At 43.8% G+C, this 20390-nt stretch overlaps 1 protein-coding gene across 12 annotated transcripts in view; it reads right to left on the bottom strand.

Annotated features, from left to right (window-relative positions):
* PTPRF (protein tyrosine phosphatase receptor type F) overlaps nucleotides 1-20390 on the bottom strand; it is a 479704-nt gene that overhangs the window by 44589 nt on the left and 414725 nt on the right. For 5 of the 12 annotated variants that reach the window (XM_081009323.1, XM_081009319.1, XM_081009324.1 and 2 more), the window contains 7 exons: nucleotides 19302-19607; nucleotides 16289-16482; nucleotides 8796-8822; nucleotides 5823-5940; nucleotides 3267-3845; nucleotides 2542-2639; nucleotides 207-460 (listed from right to left, as the gene is read on the bottom strand). In XM_081009323.1, the coding sequence (XP_080865449.1) occupies nucleotides 207-460; nucleotides 2542-2639; nucleotides 3267-3845; nucleotides 5823-5940; nucleotides 8796-8822; nucleotides 16289-16482; nucleotides 19302-19607 (1576 nt within the window). The remainder of the gene's footprint in view (nucleotides 1-206; nucleotides 461-2541; nucleotides 2640-3266; nucleotides 3846-5822; nucleotides 5941-8795; nucleotides 8823-16288; nucleotides 16483-19301; nucleotides 19608-20390) is intronic. The other 7 variants (XM_081009325.1, XM_081009327.1, XM_081009321.1 and 4 more) reach the window with 3 other exon arrangements.

The following is a 20390-nucleotide window of genomic DNA, read 5'->3' as shown; positions in this document are numbered from 1 at the left end:
GAACCATTTTTAACATGTTGTAGGTGGATTTACACCATTATCATGATCTATGAAATCCAATACAGTTCCCTATAATACCACCCTTATTACCTGTGCAAAACCACCAAAACTCTGCAGGGACTCAGGAGACCCTTCCCCAACTATACAACACCATGTTTTCCTATGATAGCATCATAAATTAAAAAATAAATAAAGTAGAAACGTACCTGACTGGCACAGAGGTCTGCACTTTGGGAAGAGTCAGAGTGAACTGCCCATTATGGATGTATTTGTATGTGGAAATGGGCTTGCTCTGGATGACATCAGGTGCTGTCCGGATGAAGACTCGGTGCTGCAAGGCTCCTGCGCTACTTCCCCGGTTTGTGAGTGCAAAGGAATAATTTGTGTCTGGCTGCAGGTTATTAATCAGCTTCCTCATGGAGTGGCCATCCACCTCCACAGTCTGGCCATTGTACAGAATCTGTAAGCAGAGGGAAACAGTTGATTCAGCCCAAACTGATAGGAAAAGGGTTGGATGAAGTTCTTTCCAAAACTCCTCTTCCTGGTTTGGGTCTTTTTTTTCTTATTGTAAGGTACCAAACAAGCTGACCTGTTGATAAGCGTGACTATACCAAATCTGAGAGAACATGGACCCCCATGTAGAAATAAGAGTTGGTGCTGCCTTCTCCCAGCTCTGTTGGTCTGCACATGTGGGTAGGAAGAAAGATAAGGTCCCTAGCTCCCATAACTATTGCTACTTTTTCTGTCGTCCATTCGGGAGTAAGGAGTGCGGTGGTACGGTTATCTAGGGTAGAGATGCCTGCTTGGCTGTTCCTCACTTGCTGGGCCTTCTGGAGTTAGGCAACAATGGTGTAAGTTACTGTGTCAGAGAAGCTAAAGTAGTCTGCAAGATGAATCTGTTACTAAAAATCTGTCAAGGTACAATATTAGGAGGTGGAAGCCAGGGCTACTGGTCTGAAAACATTCTGCCTATGTCCTCATGAAAATGTCTCATGATCAGTTCTCATTCCCCAACACAGCATTCATTTAAAATCCATTTCTAGCATCAAACACAGGCAGGGAAGCAGCTCTCTTAGATCAGGGACAGTGTCAGGTTCTGATTGCAGCAGGAATCTCACCATAACATCACTTCTCACTCACTTCACAGGACCAGTCATCTCTTTGCAGGGAGTTTTATCTCCTGGACCAGATGAAGCAACGGCTCTTCTCTGAGGAGAACTGAAAGCCCTGTTGTTGATTTTTCAGTGAAGGAATTTCAGAGGTCTCAGTTCATTCCCAATAAAAAATACCATATTTAGCCTGCGCCTCAGTGTTCACAAATCATAACAATATCTGCCTTAATTAAATCTGTTAAAGAGAAAGAGGACACCCTTTGGGATGTAGATTTAGTGTGAGACTGTTTATCAAGTGTAGATAATGCTAATTGTTCCCATGGAGACTTATCAGCGGTGCTCGCTAGATTATTAGGCTTTGGCCTGGCATCCTGTACACTTGAATTAAGCAGCTCAGCACAGGTGGGTGGGGGAGTGTCCTGTTTGCAAAGTTGCTGCTGCTCCTGGGCCAGTTACTCTGTTGGCACTTGTGCATGGCCTGGACATCTAATGCTGTCTACAGGAAGAAGAAAGCTCATTTACACCCATTGCGTTTGCATGGCTGCTCCTCAGCTAGTGAGCCGCTAACACCATCTGCTCCTGTGCCTCATCATGGCAAACCCATGGCAGCAACTGCTGTCAACTCTCTGCTTACGTCAGCAAAATCTGGCAACTACGTTTTGAAGCCCACACTATGCAACGGTTTTGATGATGGTTCCAAGGCAGCTCTGACCATACAGCATTAGGAACAAGTCCAAAGAACTAGCCTTTTATGAACAAATTCCCCGCATAGAAGTCTCCTGCTGTCATGAGTGCTTACTTATCTCTGTCATGTTGCTAGCGACCACAGGCAGAGCAGCACACTATGGTGCCCTGTTGGGTTCTAGAGGTATCTCTGTCCTGCCCTAAGTGTAATTCTGCCTGTGTTCTGAACAAAAATGCTTCGATCAAACCATTTTGCCTGGAATGCAGGGGGTTTGGGCTCCTAATTGTAGTCTGTTCTGAGCAGAAGATTGTGCCAGTGCTGAGAATGAATTCCTCACTCCACCGTGCAGGACTCATGGGAAACCAATTCCCATACAACTAGAGTAACATTTAAAGGGCATATATGAGTCTCCAAAATCGGCACGGGAATCAAGAGGTTTTGACTGGAAATGTACCAGTTTTTAACTAATTTCTAAAGACATACCTGCTGATTTGCCATGTTTGGTGATCTAGACTAAAGGAAACAAGTGTCAGGACTCTAGGGTACCCAGGACAAGGGGGTGTCCACACTTCTTACATCCTGACTCAAACCTCCTGGTGTTTCTCCGGATTTGGTTGCTCAGTTTACATAACTGGGTTGATGACAGCAAGACTCTTGGTCTGAAGGTCCCTGAGACAGACTTTCTAATTTCTTCCTTACTGCACATTAATCGGGTCCCCATATGTGACAGACATATTCCCTTACCTTGAAAGGAACTGCAGATTTGTAAGAGTCTGGAACCTCCCAGCTAAGTAGCACTGATGTTTTCATCACAGCACTGACACGAAAGTTCTTTGCGAACACTGCAATTAGAAAGAATCCTTTTGAGTGGCCCCCGTGAGGCAACACTGGACAACTAACCCTTTCCCTTCCACTCTTCTCAGTAGCAGCAAAATTTGGTGTTTTCCTGTAGATTCAATAAGCCTTCTTGCACCTTAGGACACTTAAGCTTTTTGACCAAACTGTGTTGCCACCTTCCCCTCTTTGTCACAGACTGTGTACAAACTATATATTTAAAGCACGTTCAAAGTATATTCTTTCTCTGGGCCCTGCAGTTTGTTATGGGTTGCTAGGATTTTTAACACTGCAAGAGGTAAACTACAGTGCCCTGAATTCTTTGAGGAAAATAATGTGTTCCGATTGTACTTTAAAGGTATAGTGTGTACACAGCAATCTTCAAAAGGTAGCAGTTATAAGGCACTGTTTCTTCACAGAAGCTGCCTGTTCAGTTTGCACCAAAGCAACAATTCTTATCTGGAAACAGAAAATGGGGTGGGTATGTGTTTGAAAAAACAAATGCAGTCATGCAACCTCTATGCTCCCCCCCCCATTCAAAAAATTGTAAGCTCAGGAAGGTAAGACTGACCACGTCATCTCTGACCTGTTTTCTGCCATAGAGGTTCATTAACTGATCACAGGGGAGTGCTTACCTTGTTCCATTGGCATCGTCCTAGACTGAATGCTGGGGCTGAGAGGGCCAGCTCCCTTGTTAGTGTGGGCTCTAACTTTGATGTCATAGGTTGTGTCAGGTTTGAGGTTGGTCAGAGTGATGCTCGTTTCCCTCGTAACATTGGTCAGGTTCTGCTGGCTGTTAATGTCTCTGTACACAACTGTGTAGTTGGTCATTTTCCCATTTCTCTCCGCCAGAAGTGGAGGCTCCCAAGTCACTTTAGTGGTGGAGGTGGTCAGCCCCACCACGTGCAGGTTCTGGGGGAAACCGCTTGGCGCTTCCTCTGCGGTAGTGATTTCTTTTTCAAACTCCTCCCCAAGACCAACCCTATTCTTGGCAGCCAGCTTGAAGATGTAGGTGGCACCCTTGTAAAGGTCAGTCACGGTGAAGTGATCCACGTTCTTCTCAAAGTTCATAATCCTCATCTTCTCCTCCTCAGCATGTTTGAACTGCAGCTGGTAGCCCAGCAGCTCCCCAACCATCTCTTTAGGTGGGTGCCAATTGATCAGAGCTGTATTCATGGCTGTGGTGCTGATCATCATGGTAGGCTTGCCTGGGACTGTGGGACAAAAACAGGGTGATATGCCATGAGTGGGAGGGAGACAGAGTTCTGGCCTTTTCACTGCTGGAGTTGCTCATTCAGGAAATTTATCTACCTGCTAAGGAATATTAGCTAGCACGGCACTCCCTATCAATTTGGCGTCAGATTACAGATGAAAGATCAATATGTTTGAACGCTTCCCCACATTAAAATTAGCTGCACACAAAAAAGCAGCATATCTGGGAGAAGACTTTTCCTTTGCATGCTTTCCACAGGCAGGGAGTTTACAGGGGCAATGTCCAAAAAGGCAAACCACCTGCAATTTGAAGTGGCTCAGTCCAGAAACAACTGCACTGTATTTCTGAACATATCAGTGTTTACTCTTCCAGGTCCTCCAAATTCCACAATTAAACAGCAGCAACAAAACACAATCCAAATTTTATAATAGAAAAAAACTAATTTCTACATGGCTACATTTCACAAATATCCTTAACCTATATGTTTGTCTGTAAAATGTGCCTAACTTGATCATAAGATCTGATTTCTTTTGGGGAGGCGAGTTGAGAACCCTATGGTGGATGCTATAGGATCTTAAAGGAATGGGGATGAATAAGATTATCACAAATGCCACACTTTGTGCAAGCTTCTGAAGGAATTTTGTCAGCTGCTATATTTTGTGAAAACCTTTGTGCCTGTAGTTTGCAAACACTGATAATGCAGGATGTCAGTAAGTGATGGACTGAAATTCAGATAGAACCAAACCCTGGGGCAAATTATTTAAACAGCTAATCCCTAACTTCTATAGTGTAAATTATTCCAAATGTAACTATTTCCAAAATTGCAATGAAAAATAACACTGTGATGGATACTGTCTTCAAAACATCCTTGTATCTGACTCTTAAAGCTCATCATACTTCCGCAACCACTCCTTGAATCTTGCCATTTGCAGAAGCAAACCTAGAGAAAGTAGATTTGGGACAGTATGATAAAGAAAGTGAAAGGTAATGCCATGAGATAAGAAATCAGGGCTTTAATATAAGATGTTGCAGAGAAGCCCAGACTCAAAACTGGAATCTCCGCTAGTTTGATGCAGGCAATTTTCATAGCAATCTTTATAATTTCACCACCTGTGCGAGCTGTTGAGAGCATAGCATGCTGTTTGCAATCAAAATGTGCTGTGTTTGAGCTGATGAACTGGTTCCTGCTAGGAATGTTGATGTGATGGCTGAGCAGCAACAGGATTCCAAATCTCATATATGTAGCACAAATTAAGGGCTGCTCCCTTCAAAGCTTAACACCTGCTGTATAAAATGGATGGTTTCATATCTCCGTTCCACCCACAACAGAGACACATCCTTCCCCCAAATCAGGGGAGATTGACGTGTAAATCCATCAACAACAAAACTATTCAGTATCACCACAGTGCCAAGATAACCATTATCCTGTGCCAGACTGTGGCACTCAGAGCAAATTCACAATAGCATAGTGGTATTCTGGATTTGGGGTGAGTTGATTTGACTAAGCTGTGATGAAGCTGCCACGTGAATGTCATGGTATTTTGCCAATTCAAGGCAGAGGCATTTCCCAGCAACTATTAGCCATGGTAACTATGAGCAGAAGCAGTACAGTTCCAAATGTCAGATACTTGGGATGAACAGGAGATGGTCATTGTTCTCCTGCTCTGCTTATCGCTCCCCAGAGACATCTGACTGACTGCTGTTAGACACGGCATGCCAGAATGCCTGCAAATTATCTCCATTGTAATAAAATTGTAATGTGTGAAGCGGGTCTTAAAGAGAGGAAGTTTCCATTCTTCTACTTGCTTCTCCATCACCTGCAGTTCAGTCTGCAAAACAAGGGGTTCGAGGGTACAGGTACTTTTTTCACCTTCCTAACACTTCTTAAGATTAAAATTTCTGTCATTTTTGATTTTGGAGCTCAAAATATTAGAGTAGATTTGCCCATCAAAGATGTGTTGTAGTACTATTGGCTCACCTGCTCCACTTGTAGTTACCACCTTGTCCCTGCTGCGGGCCCCATCCCCTTTGGTGGTGTAGGCTGCGATGCTGATAGAATAGGTTGTTTCGGGTAAAAGGCCTCCTATGAGGGTTTCCTGTGGGAAACAGACATTTTTAGCTCGTTATCAAATTAAGGAAGGCAGGAATATAAGAGCATTTCTTTACTTTGGATATTTGACCCATTTAGTTCCAAAACACACAAGAAGGAAAACTGACCCTGAAGTTATATTAACTTTTTAATGAGATTACTTTGGATACAGGGCCTCCATCTCTCGCATCACTGATGACAAGTGAAAGTTGCATTGAGAAAACATGTTCCTAGGTTGGTTGATGCAATCCAGTGGCCTCTGTGAAGTAAGCCAGGGTATGTTTTGTCATAGGCTACTCTTGTTGTGTTTCCTGTGCACCTCCCTTTGACAGAAAGCACCCATTTTCACTAAATCACATGAACAAATCCACACATTTTTTCCTATTTCCAACATGGGATGAAAGGGTTGGTTTGTCTGGAGCAGTTTGTCAAACTCAGCACTTGCAACTGCCAATGCAATTCCAGCAGTCGTTAGTTGCAGCCTAATTTCTAGACAAATTGCCCACCATATAATTCTGGATAGCCAAGGAAGTTCACTGCAAGAAACAGGGACCCAACAAAATACAGCAAACTGAAGTGGGAAGGGAAGAACAACTTTCCCACAACTTCTACCACAAGTGAACTTGTTACTGGTAAAAGGACAACCAAGGGCTACTGAGTAGTTTCACCATTTCCATTCCGGCAAGACTGCCAGAAAGGGAAGATCAAGCTGGTGCTAACAGGAAGTAAATGTCTGTTAACAATTAATCTCTTTTTGTTCTGGTACTGACAGACTAATAATAATAATAATAATAATAATAATAATACTACCCCATCCATCTCTAAATGGCCTACAGCATATATAAAAATCAAACATTTAAAACTTCCCTCCACTTGCCTTCCCTTGTTGTCTTGTCTTTTAGTCTCTGAGCCTGGCAAGGTTCTGTGTCTTATTTTCACTTATGAACAGCACCTTCCAGCAGCATCATATATTGAATTTTAATTGTCATGAGATGCTTATCGGAGACAAAGTGCTTCCTCATATCAACAGGCCACAAACAAGCACATTCTTTTGCTATACCTGGCAGGGCAAACTGCTACGCAGTCATGTAATAAGGGCATGAAGCAGTCTTCTCTGTTCATAGTGCTGCCATTTACCCCACAGATACATGGGCAAAAGATGAAAAGGACTGGTTGTAAACCTATTGTAACAAGAAAGTAGCAGCCCTTCCATCACAGTTAAAGTGTTAACTTCAGTACATATAACAGAACAGAAGCAGACCACTCACTTGTCTCTTCCAGCAGAAGGCCCTGGGATGAGCAACAATATACCTAGTGCATCTGCCACTTGCCATAACATGCTCACCAACCACGTTATTCAAGAGTCTTGCTTCTTAAAAATAAACTACCCATGCTACATACATCAGGAAAAATGTAAGGCGAGAGAGCAAGCATAAAATTCTACACAAAACAAAGGCCACAGGATCCATAACCTTCTCAATGGTATTGTCCCCAGCTGTGCAGGCTCGAGACACCAGCAGGGGCAAGTAGCAGTAGGACCTTGAACTATCTCACTGGATCATTTGACGGGGTTGGCTTTGTAACCATAAGCTTACTCCAGCTCTCTCAAACCTTCTACATTCTATTAGCAAATATGGACCCTTGTGAAGGACTCCACAGAGAAAGACCTGCTCAAAGACAACCTCCAGCAGTTTTCTAGTAGAATTTCAACCATTAACCCTATGCATGAAGGAATGACTGTTAATGCACAAAAATAAAAATGTGATATAACCAGGAATAAATCTGTATTGTGATGGATAGATAGAGCACAATCTCTTCCTAGAACCTTGGTTTGTCAGGGTGCTTTGTTTTTGGCTGTCATGTAATTGTTAATTACTTGAATAAAACAAACAAACAAACAAATGTGAATAGGCTTTTTCTCACTGGCAGCCCAGGTAAATTACAGGATTCAGCCACCTAACCCAGATTATTCCTTCATTGCTTTCATTTGCAAACCCAAATTAGCAGACAGAAATCAGAATGACACCAAAATCAGAGTTCAAGTAAGATTTCCTTTTCCCCCTGGAGTTGTATGAGAGAGCAAAATCAATCAATGGCAATAAATTGATATAGAGGGAGATACTCAAACACACAACACAAAGGCTACGAAAAGATGTAGTCATCACCACAGTCCACACAGGAGAGTAATTCTCACACAGGGAAGAGCATGCCACTAGAACAAAGCAAGTTAGGGGGAGAGAGGAAAGAAAGAAGGTGGAATGAGAGATACCATACATAGGGCTGTCGCTGCAAACCCCTTCTAAGCAAAGTCCTTCTGCTAAGAGACGAGGGAAGCCACAGCAGGGTATGTAACTTAATCTCTCTTTCTCCAAAGGTAATTTTCAAGCTTGTTCCTCCAAATTTATATCTCAAAATTACTTGGAAAAATTGAATTTAACTGTTTGAATGTGATTGTGTTCTTATTACAGCTTCTGTTTCAACCAAAGGTCACAGCTGAGAGAACAGGGTATTTTTCACGACTGGGATCAATGAGGTTTAAAGATTACAGATCTGACTCTGCCATGTAACGAGCTGGACCAAAGACTGTAGAAAGTGGGCTGCTCCCCCCGCATCTGCCTGAAATTGCATTGCAACAAGCTGGAAATACAGATTATGAAAAATGTCAATTGCTTTTCTGTATTTAGCAGCAATCTAAATGCCAATTTGCTCAGGATTTGTGGCTGGTGGAAGCTCCACAGAGCAACTCCCTAGAACCATCTGAGGATTGACAGGGGTGTTTTGACAGCACTATGCACACAGATTTCACAAAATGATCCTCAGACCCATCTGATCCAAGCAAACACTCTAACAAATGGTACTTACGTGGTCAATAGCGTCCTTAAACCTTAACTGATGGGGGGACAGGAAGGAGGAAAGAGTAAGGGAACTGTGATGACAAACTATGGATTATTAACACATGCAAGCACACACACAAGATTTGGCACTATCTGGACCCCCAAGTGTATCTACTGCTTTCTTCCACAAACACCTCTCTCACACAAAGAATTGTAGCTCTCTTTCTCTCCGCCCCCCCCCGAGAACTACAGAAACAACCCCCCTCTTCAAACTGCAGACTATCTAAGGCTGCAATCCTATACACACTAACCTGGGAGTTTGATATGTTACATTATGTAGGTACATATGCTAGCTCTGGACACCAGCTTTAGAAACAACATATTGCTACTGTTAGCAATAAAGGAATTAACAGTAACAAGGAGAAACACATGTGAAAATAGTATGTTCCTCCTGTAGTGAATGATCCTAGTGGAAATAGGACATAGAAATGTCTTCGTGAAATGCTGTGGCTGGGCTCCAGAGCCTCTGATGAGACAGCACAAGCCAGGAGACTCAAACCAAATCAGGAAAAATGACCTACCAAAGCTTCAGGGCAATACTTGCCCTCCCCCCCTTCCACCAGCTGAACCCTTTCAACCATAATTCTCAGACTCCTGTAACCCTCCCTGTTAAGATAAGCAATAGCTGTGTACTGAGATAAGCTTCCTCAAAAACCAGCCAGAGAAGCAGCATGATCATCAGTGTAATCAATTTCTAAGTTTCTTGCATCAAGCAGAGTTACTTAAATTCTTGCAAAGAGTGCATTTACCTAAAGTGCATCTTACAAAGCAAGCAGATTTATGGTGCACGTCTCATTTACTCATCTCTTTGCCTTCCAAAGCAACATGCTCGGGTTCTGAAGGAAGGCTCACAAGGATCCGCATCAACCCCACCCCAGGCAGGCAAGTGATCTCATACTACTGAACTGTCTGGACAGAGGAGCTCTTTGCTGCAACTTGCTCTGTAGCAAATGAGTTTGGCAGCGACACATATGTTTTCACTGGCAGCAAAACCCAGAAGCAAGCTCTTCAAAACAAGTGAGATCCACGGCTACTAAGGCACCAGCCAGCAGCAAAAGCTGTTGTAGGATGAAATACCTGTAACTGCTGCAAAGACATGATGTCCCATAGAAGTAATCAAGAGAGCCACAGGTCTGTACATGTCCACAGCCCTGCTTTGGAAACTCCCCCTCCCCTCAATTCTGCTTCCTCCAGTTCACAAAATGTACTGCCACTATCTCAATCACTGCCCACTTCCATTCCCAACAATGGCATTTTTAAAATGTGTGTCATTGTGTTTTATTGAACTTCAGTTTTTCTTGGTATGTATTAAGATTGTAATAATGTTGTCACACTGCAGTTGGTGTGACCAACTGCAGAGTGATGACGGAACAGCAGGCAGGCAGCCCAGACAGGCAGGTGAGTGACACGGGTGGCAGGTGGTCCAGGCAAGTGGTGTGGGTTGTGGACAGGCAAGTCACAGAGAAACAGCCAAGGCAGGGCAGGGCAGTTCCCCAGCAACCACAGTTTTGGTCCAGCATTGGAGGACAATGAGGCAGGAAGCAGAAGCAGAGCCAAATGTCCAACACTGACCTTTCTGCTGCTGTGCGGCTCACTTGGGCCACCCATTCTGCTTGCCTGGTCTGCCTTCCCCTCTTGCCTGCCTGCTGTTCTGCTGGGAGGCTGTTGCTGCGGGAAGGAGAGAAAAAGCCTGCATTTTAAAATGCAATTTCTTTTTCTCTCTCTGAGTGACAGTGGTGGGACAATTAAAAGGAAACTTGCAGCAGGGCGGGAGTGCTAAGGTGAGAAAAGACTTTCTCCTCTTCATTTACTTCATTTCACCCTACCAGTGGTGAAGTGTAAAGGGGAGAGGCTTTGGGTGAGGTTTGCGCGGTTGAGGTGTAAAGTGGAAAAGGGCTGGGGATTTGGAGGGGTGACATGTAGACAAGGCTGGCAAGCCGTGAGAGCAGGGGCGCAGGCCCAAGTAAAGTAATACAATCAAACCATGTTTTATAAATGCTTAGGCAACACCTATGCAAAGGGGGATTCAGAGGATGGAGAATTAATAAAAGAAAGGAGGAGATAGGGAAGAACACACACTGAATATCAAACAGAAAAATCAGTGGTATGTTTCAATTCCAGCCCACACTGGAGCTAGGCACTTTGTCTACAGGAGAAGAGTTTGGGAACCCACAACAGAAATTCAAACTGGTCTTCCTGGGGGAGCAAGGTGTTGGGAAGACATCCTTGATCACAATGTTCATGCATGACAGTTTTGGCAGCACGTAACAGTGCAAAGGAGAAGCCATTCTCCTAGGATGAATGAGACACAAAATGGCACAATTATTCAAGACAATGATATGAACGTCTATCCTGTCTGTTCACACGAACATGAAAATATGCACAGCTGTTCACTGCTCAAGAATGTTGCAACTTATGAGGTTACAGTGTGCTACATCAAAGGCTGGTTTCTTGCTCAGCCATCTGCAGGTGAGATTGGTGCCTTAACTTGCTCTGTGTATATCAGAATGTGAGCTCCTCTATCTGTATTAAACTTGCTTTCTCTCAAGCTAATTAATAATTACATTTCTCAGCTGCCTGCTCAGAAGTATTCTATCAATATGAATGTTTGTTTTCACCCCACTCTGGGATCCATTGTGATGAAGAGTGGGTTAGAAATATTATAAACAAAAGCAGTAGACTACATCCAAGCCTGTGTGCATTCGATTGATTTCCCTCATGCTTTGAAGTTGTACAGAATTTGGTACTAGAAAGAGATTTCTGCCTTCCGAGCGTTTTAAGCTTTTATTGAAAAAGGAAAAATACACACACAATATTTTGTTTCTAATGGCTGCCAGCCCACTACATTCTTCATTCAAGGCCCTGCTCCATATCCTGCTCTTTGGGGACATTCAACTGACTGGGACATGGGACAGTGGCTTCTTGGTTGTGGTGCCCAAGCTGTACAATTCCTTCCCCAAGAAGCCTTAATGGAGTTTTCGAGAGTTACATAATTTTTTTTTTTGCTTCACCAAGCTTTTAGCTTGATTTGAGGGTTTTTATCCTTGCTGTTCTATATTCTGTTTTATTATTCATCAGTGCTTGTATTTTTTATTATGTCCGGGGGCCCTTTGTGAAGCTTAAAAATGGGGTATAAATTGTTTAAATAAAGGAAGAAATATCTGTTTCTTCTAGAGCCTTTATGGACTGCTGTTGTTTAATTCCTATGTTTTATTCCTGCTATTTTTAATATTTTATGTATTTCTTTTAGATTGTATTTTATTTTACTACTTATTTTTGTAAGCAACATCTAATGTTTCCTGAAAAGTGAGGTGATAATGATAACAATGATCATTATAACAGAATGATGATAGATTTTGCATATATAAAATGTATTGAAAATATGACATCCAAGCCAATATCAATAAGCAGACCGTGAAAGCAGACTGTGCAAATGAGCAAAATGCTCCAAACTGCAGGAGAACTCCACAATTTCCCTGAAGAGCAAAGCAGAAATATGTGAAGCAGACCAGCATCCTGGTGGCACCCATTCAATCTTAGCAGTTTATTTAAATGTAGTGTTTACCCTGACATCTTCACCAGACTCTAATCTCCTCACAGATCAGAGGAACCTCCACAGAAGGAGCATCTCTCTGAAATCTGCTCCAGCCAAATGTCTGAATTTATGAAACAGTCACCTGCAGATAAAAACATTTCTCTGCTAAACCAGCCCAATTGCTTCTTAAGTATTTAGCGTTGCTGAGTAAGATAAATGGGTTTTAGGAAGGCAGTGGCCTTAATAAAAAAGATTCAGCTGCTGCCACTGCTTGGGAGCACCAGAACCAATACAAGCAGAGCTAACACTGGCAGCTGGTATTTATGCTGGCTGCAATGCCCTTACAGCATTTCATTTTAGTCTTCATCATGACTCTCTATAACCACTGTCTCTCTGACCATGTCTGCACTTCTGGGGGGGAGAGCTGTGATATGGATTACTTGGACTAGCCCTACCCTGACATTTATTTCCCCTGCGTGTGAACTGTCATTGTAGTGAAGATTTGCCCTAGAAGCACATACACACGCCTGCTGAATGCACAATAATTCTTCACTTCAGGTGTCGGGTTTTTTTTTGTTTTTTACCAATGGATATCATGTGGATTTTGCTAATAAAGCCAACTTAAGTGCTTACAGAATCCTCGTCTCAGAGGAGAGGTTGCTATTCTTCTTGTTCTTTGGTGTGGAGATGGCTAGTTCTAAAGACATATTTATATGCTTGTGCTATCTCAAGCTGCTGTCAGAGACTGCTGAGCTAGATGGACCCCTGGATTTGACTCATCCACAACATGCATTTAAAGCACAGGGCTTCCGCCAAAGAATTCTGGCAATTGTAGTTTATCCCTCATAGAGCAAAAATTCAAACTACAGTTCCCATAATTCTTTTTTTTGGGGCGGGGGGAGAGACACCATGTGCTTTAAACATACAGTGTGGATGTGATATAAGTATAAGACTGCTGCCTATGCTCTTATTCTATTCTGAAGGCTTGCAACTTTTTAACATGGCCCATCTAGACCAGCATCCTGTTGGTGGGCAGGAGCAGGGACCGAGCAACGGGAGCTCACCCCGTCGTGGGGATTCGAAACGCCAACCTTCTGATCGGCAAGTCCTAGGCTCTGTGGTTTAACCCACAGCGCCACCCACGTCCCTTTGGTCCTTCGAACTGAAAACGAATCAGCGACCTAAGGATCTAAAGACATAGTAACACCCAAATGAATTTTGTACCAAATTATTGTACCTAGATTATTCTTGTGGTTTAAATTAATTGTGAGATGCTAAACAGAATAGGGAGGAGGGTGTAACCTGACTTCAAAACAGTAACTCTAAGTACTGGAAGACAAATCCACCCTTTTCTAATTGATGGGTAAATTTCAGATGCTTCCTACACATTCATGGGAACGCAGGTGGCGCTGTGGGTTAAACCACAGAGCCTAGGACTTGCTGATCAGAAGGTCGGCAGTTCGAATCCCCGTGACGGGGTGAGCTCCCGTTGCTCGGTCCCAGCTCCTGCCAACCTAGCAGTTTGAAAGCACGTCAAAGTGCAAGTAGATAAATAGGTACCGCTCCGGCGGGAAGGTAAACGACGTTTCCGTGTGCTGCTCTGGTTTGCCAGAAGCGGCTTAGTCATGCTGGCCACATGACCCGGAAGCTGTACGCCGGCTCCCTCGGCCAGTAAAGCGAGATGAGCGCCGCAACCCCAGAGTCGGCCACGACTGGACCTAATGGTCAGGGGTCCCTTTACCTTTACACATTCATATTTCTCCTTAACTACATATACGAGGGCTAGGAAATCTTGTTCTCTAAATTGATTATTGCTTCCTGAAAGCTCCCATATGTAATTTTAATACATAATCCTAAGTATGTATGGGATTGTAAGAAATGGCAGACATTAGCTTCATTTTCCTATAGTCATCTGAATAAACTGACCAAGTTTATTTGTTCCATCTATATAGTCTTTGTCTCTATGCCTCTATGTGTGAACATTTCCATAAGGAAGGAAGCCTGTGGCTGCAAATCAGACAGTCTGAGAAGAGACTCTACCGTTAGATGCCTTATTTGATACCACACAGTATCAAAGTACAAGGTGTGAAAACAGCCCAGATCCAATCCAAGGATGAACTGAGCCAGGATCGGCCTAAGGCATGAGCTCTACAAAATACTGTGAAGTATCTCAGCCGGAAACTGGATGATCACATAAGAAATAAATGAAGCATGGCATCAGGAAGTAAATCAGAATGAAGCAATGCCAGGGCTAGAGGCAAGCAGGGAAGGAGGAACAGTCAAATCCAACTTGGTCTGCATCTGAGCAATGAGTTACTCAGACTGTGTAGCTAAGCTAAGAGACAGCAGGTTTATATGGCCTATTTGGCTTTTGTGTTAGGTAATTCCAGGAAGCAGGAAAGTGTGTATATGGTAAGGCAGTCCTCCTGGTTTCAACTAATATGACGGATGGGTGGGCTGTTGAAGGGGAAAGGGGAGGAGTGGGAAAGGGCATTCTTTACCCAAAGCAGCCTGGCAAGCAAACCTCCCAGGTGGTCTGAAGATTCCCTGCCTCTGTCTCCAAGGTCCACGTGGAAGACAGTGGTGGAGTGGAATGAGGTGGCAGTCTAACCTGCCAGGCTCAGAAATATTACATAATTGGTTCTTAACTCTGTTGGGACTCGCTCCCAGTCACATGGCTGAGGAATATCAGAGTCAATAAAATGTGCATGATAAAAGCACTTAGCACTGTAGCCATAGGTAGGGAACAAAAGAGGTATGGAGGGGGCACAAGGAAATGTTTCCCCATCATAAGGTCTCAGTTCCCACCTTCAGCAAGGTCAACTGAACCTATGGAACCCCTTTCTATATAAATTTACCCTGGAAGGGAAGTAGGATAGGAAGAATCTAGGAACTCAGCAAGATATGGCAGCAGACTACTATATTGCATTTCTACCTTTCAAAGGACAGGTGTGAAGGGACATTAGCTAGCCTCTGATCTCTGCCATATGGGGAAACACTAATGTTTCCCCATGAAGGACAGGAGACCATGGAACATGCACTTGCAAACTTAGTGTTCTAAAAGAACAGTGGTGAAATCTGTTCTTAATGCCCAGGAAGGTTCATTTTCTCTCTAACAGAGGAACCCCTCCCCCCAGTTCAAAAAGCAAATGCAATCAAGTTATTTCATTTAGAGAGGATTAACAGCATAGTTTACTTGGGACCAAATCTTTAACCCCAAAGACCAAAAGAATACTGCAGCAAGTTGATGATTAATTTCACCAGCCTAAAGGACAACTTTGAGGAAATTGGAAGAGGCATTGGGCTGCTTCACAAATACAAAAATTCGACAAAGTCTGTAGGAATCATGATGGTCTAAGCTGAGCAGTGAAGTCTTGAGCTAGCAGGTCTTTGTCTCACTTTATTCCCCCCCCTCACTCCTTGTTGGGGTGGGTTTGGGTTGTATGTGGGGTGGGTAGTGGTTGTATGTGTGTTGGGGGGTTGGCTGTGCTTTACTCCCTGCTGAGAAAGATGCAAATGAATCAAGTGTTGTATTAATGAGATATATTAATTAGTCAACATAGCTCTCCAATAGTCCTATTGGGTGCCATTCAAACAGTCTAGCTCACAAATGATCACACCTAGACTGCAACTGTAGAAGTCCCAGAAACGTCTGCCTTGTCCTGCTCCCTGATACTCCCAGTACATTCCATCTCAACCCTTTCCACATCATTCTCTCCCAAAATTTGTTTTAGGCTCTCAACTATAGTAAGGAAGCCTGTAACAAAGAAAATGCATGTTCTTTGCCATAATATAGCTCTCTTTCTCTCTAACCATATAAAGTGAAAAAGCCCATGACAAAGCAAATACAGACCCTTCTCCAAAATATATTATTTATCTGTCTGTCCATGCATGCATCCATCCATCCCACTCATACCAGGATATACCTGGGACTCTGCTACCATGACGTCTTTCATGATAGGCAACCCAACTGGCTCATTATTCTCCAGCTTCACACAGATGACTTGGTAGCCTCGGATCTGGCCATGCTGCTTGTTAGAGATAGGTGACTTCCAGGTAACACGAATGGTTGTGGAGTTCACTGATTCTACCTCCACTTTCCGAGGTGGAGCACTGGGCACTGGAAGGCACATGAGAAAATTTCATCAGCGACAACAGCATTGCTTCTGGGGTGGAGGAAACACACATCTCCCCAGATTACAAAGCAGAATTCACAGTAGAGTGAATGGTAAATATCCATGATTGTACTGCTGGACTAAGCTGTCCTGCTATTCAAGGCATGGCATAAGGAGATGCAAAGCTTTGTCTAGATTACTAGTACCCACACAACCCAATACATACATATCAATGAGTGGACATATTACAGGCACAATGGGAACATAGTTAATGATTTACCATGAATATGCCAGGAGCGTCCACTTCATACCTCCTTATTAGTGAATGGAAAAAACAAACCACAACCCCAGGCTATGGGGATTTTTAATTATTTATTAGATTCCATGATGAGAGCTATACAATGGAAGTGCTAGACACAATCTAGTGAAAAGGGAATTACACAGTGTAGAGGCAGCCACGGAGAAGGCTCTCACCAAGGTCACTAATAAGTCCAAATTTCTGAGAGTGGTGGAACTACCAAGAGGGCCCCCTATGCTGATCTTAGCACCTGAAATGGTCTGTAGGGAAATCAGTCTTTCAGATAATTGGGGCCCATCATTTAGGGCCTTAGACACTAATATGAGCACCTTGTCCCTGGAAATGAATTGGCAACTGTTTTAAAACAGGGATTATGTGATTTCGAAATGGAACCCCATCTGGCTGCTGCATTTGAAGTTTCTAAGTAGTCTTCAAGGGCAGCCCAGCATAGCAATAATCAAATCTGGAAGTCCCCAGAGCATAGAGTACAGTAGCCAAGTAATCTCTGCACAAAAGGGGCTGTAGCTGGCAAACCAGATATAGTTGGAAATAGGTCTTCCTAGCCACTAATGCCACCTGAGCTTCCACTGAATATCTTGGATCCAAGAGTACTCCCAGCCTGCTCCTTCCAGGAGCTCCCATGATGCAGAGCAATAGCTACCACATAACTACTTTTTGGAAACAGCTCCAAGGGTAGACGTGGAACTACTGTAATACAGTGCCTCCAAACCCTGGAGTTGCTCCAGAAGAATACCACGGTCAAAGGTATCAAAAGCTACCAAAAGATCAAGGAGAACAAGCAGGGTTACACTCCCCCCATCTGTTTCCCAACAAATGTCATCAACCAGGGGGACTAAGGTGCTATTTGGTGTAAAGTCTGGGCCTGAAACTGGACTGAAATCAATGATTTACTGTGTCCAAATGCTGCCACTGATGAAAATTTATTAAATTTATTAAAATTGCTCTAAGGTCAGCTGCTCTATAGCCTAAAGTGGGAGGCTGGTAATGAGGGAGGAAGGCAGTCCTAGGAGACTCATATTCTTGGCTGGCCATTCAGCTTATAGAATCATCTCCGAGAACAGTGTTCCTTCCAGAGAGTATCCTTGCTGTATTGCTACTCAGAATTTGCTTGAAAAAAATAAGACCAGAATTCTGTTATTGCAGGGCAAATCCACAGCCCCTGTAAACACACTGTGTCCCATTTGCTAGTGCAGAACAAGGTTAATTGGGGGCAGAGAACTGGATGGAACCTGTAAGGACTGTTCTATGCAGACACTCGGCAGGCAGGCAAGGCAGCCGCTCACCCTCTGGCAACTGGTTGTTTCCACAGATCTCACTCTTAATTGCAGATAATTACTTGAAGAGGAGCACAGAGGGGAAAGATACATATATTAGCAGGGGGAGGAGGCAAGCCTAATCGGTGAATGAGAAAGGGGATCATGGACCTCATTCCATCTTTCTCCATAAACTGCAAAATGGGGTGTCTTTCCCTGATGGTTATTCCTCATCCGAAAAATGAGTGGAAAGCAAACTACATTGCAGTGTAGTAACTGGACAACACTCCCCTTCCGCTCCAACAGTTAGACATGGCTGGGAAAGTGCTTGTGACGGTTCTGTCAAGGCACAGTAATCACGAGACTTACCTATACCTGCCGATAAAGGGCAGAGTCTTAAGCTAACAGCAACTGCCAAGGGACTGAATTGTTGGGTCAATGGAGGTCACCCCAATTATGAGGAGGGTATATTAGCTACCAGTAATATTTCAAGATTCAAAAAGCACTCTCACCCCCTTTTTGTGCTACCACCTATGAAAAATGAGTGCATCAGAAGGTTTTAAAACCACTCCTGACAGAGAGCTTAGCTGGAAGAGCCAACTGTACGGACCTCAAACTTATGCAGAGAGCTTGCTGCGACATTTCTAGGGTAGCAGTGTCCCTCCGGCTAAGGCTTTGCTAAATGAGAACTGAAGCAAACAATTCAGGCAGCAGGACATACAGATGTGCAAGCAAGCTTCAGAAGTAGGCAATGAACATTGCTATGCAAGGCTTTACAGGGTTGCAGTGGTGCAAGCAACAGCACAGCATGGGTGGTACAACTGAAGTATGCCTGCTCTCAGTTTACTGAGTGGCTCCCTTTTTCTATTTGCCTCTCTGTGCCCTTTTTGGTCTCTGAGGCAAGGATGCAGCCTGGGAAGTGCCTTCTGACAGTGCAAGGACTGGCACTTTCTACAGACGAGATTTAAGCTGGCATGACATATCTGACAGACTAGCCATAACAATGCAATTTTTGCTTCAGAATGTCCTTGATAGAGAGCTGCTTTGCCCATGTGATAGAGAAGAGGAACAGATTCATGTAGGAAGCAGGCATTTTGATTATATTTCATACATATTAACCCCATCATTCTTATTGACTACATTTAGACCCCCCCCCCCTTTCTGTAGAGCCGAGAACAGCACTACAAATGCTATTCCTTTGGCAGGACCCAAAAGAGCCCTTGTTACCTTCAGTCATGGGTCGGGAACCTACCGTCTTCATCAGTGCGAACCCAGACCGGGATGCTCTCTGGCCCAGGACCCACGTCTGTGTGAGCCCTCACCCACACTTTGTACTCTGTCCATTTCTCCAGGCTGTTGATCTCCCAGCTTGAATGCTCGTGTCCAATGCCCTCAACCACACGCTTGCTGTTGTCCTCTCCTTCCACCGCTTGGTATGCGACAGAATACTGTGTGATGACTCCATTGCGGCTCTGAGCCGGTGGTGGTACCCAACTTACCCGGATAGAGGTGGAGCTGGTGCTTACACACACGACCTCTTGGGGTGGGGCAGAAGGGGCTAGGGATAAATAAAATGAAGCAAGTGGGGAGATGAGGGGAAATGATTGGGTAAAATACATAATTTACAGGGAGCTCTTACCCAGCCAACAGAGCCTCAATAAACATAGAACAAAACCCACTAGGCCCGATTCAATTGAATAGTCATCTGGCTATTCCCTCTCATTCACCTGTGCACCCCACCAACTACTCTGGGGGATTGGGTGAACCCCCAGAACTGGGTGCAGTGGGGGGGGGGAGTAGAAGTGATAATATTCCATCTGGCAAGTAGATATGCTATTCCGCCTGGCCTTTAATTTGAATTGAGCCTGATCTATTATTTTCCTTCTGTTCCCTCCCCATCCCCTTTTATGAAGATTACCCGCTCTGAGACCCCACAGCTAATTCTCCCCTAGCCTCCTCTGTAGAGGTTGCCTAAAAAGAAGAGAGAACTAGAAAGTACAAGACTTAGACAGATGTGAGATCAATAGGATAAGTAACAGATGAGAATAGGAGAGCAGGCATCAAGAAGGAAGGATCTGATGTATGAAAATTATTGAAACCAAGAAGAAAAGTAAGGACAGTGTTGTTTTGTTCCTTGAATAACCTGATGATGCTCAAGCTGAGGAAGGCTATTGGAGTATACATCTTCTGAGGACAATCTGACTGTACACTAACTGGCAAGCGAGCAATCCTGGAGAATTGGATTCTTTGCATCTGACATATTGCTCCAAACCTGGGAGCAGGGCACAGAACTGGAGGCTCCTAAGGCTATGAGGAAGGTTCCTAAAGAGGTAAAAAAAGT

The sequence above is a fragment of the Podarcis pityusensis genome (genome assembly GCF_964106645.2).
Source record: "Podarcis pityusensis genome assembly, chromosome: 6".
NCBI classification, from domain to species: domain Eukaryota; kingdom Metazoa; phylum Chordata; class Lepidosauria; order Squamata; family Lacertidae; genus Podarcis; species Podarcis pityusensis.
This window is presented reverse-complemented; position numbering and strand designations above follow the sequence as displayed.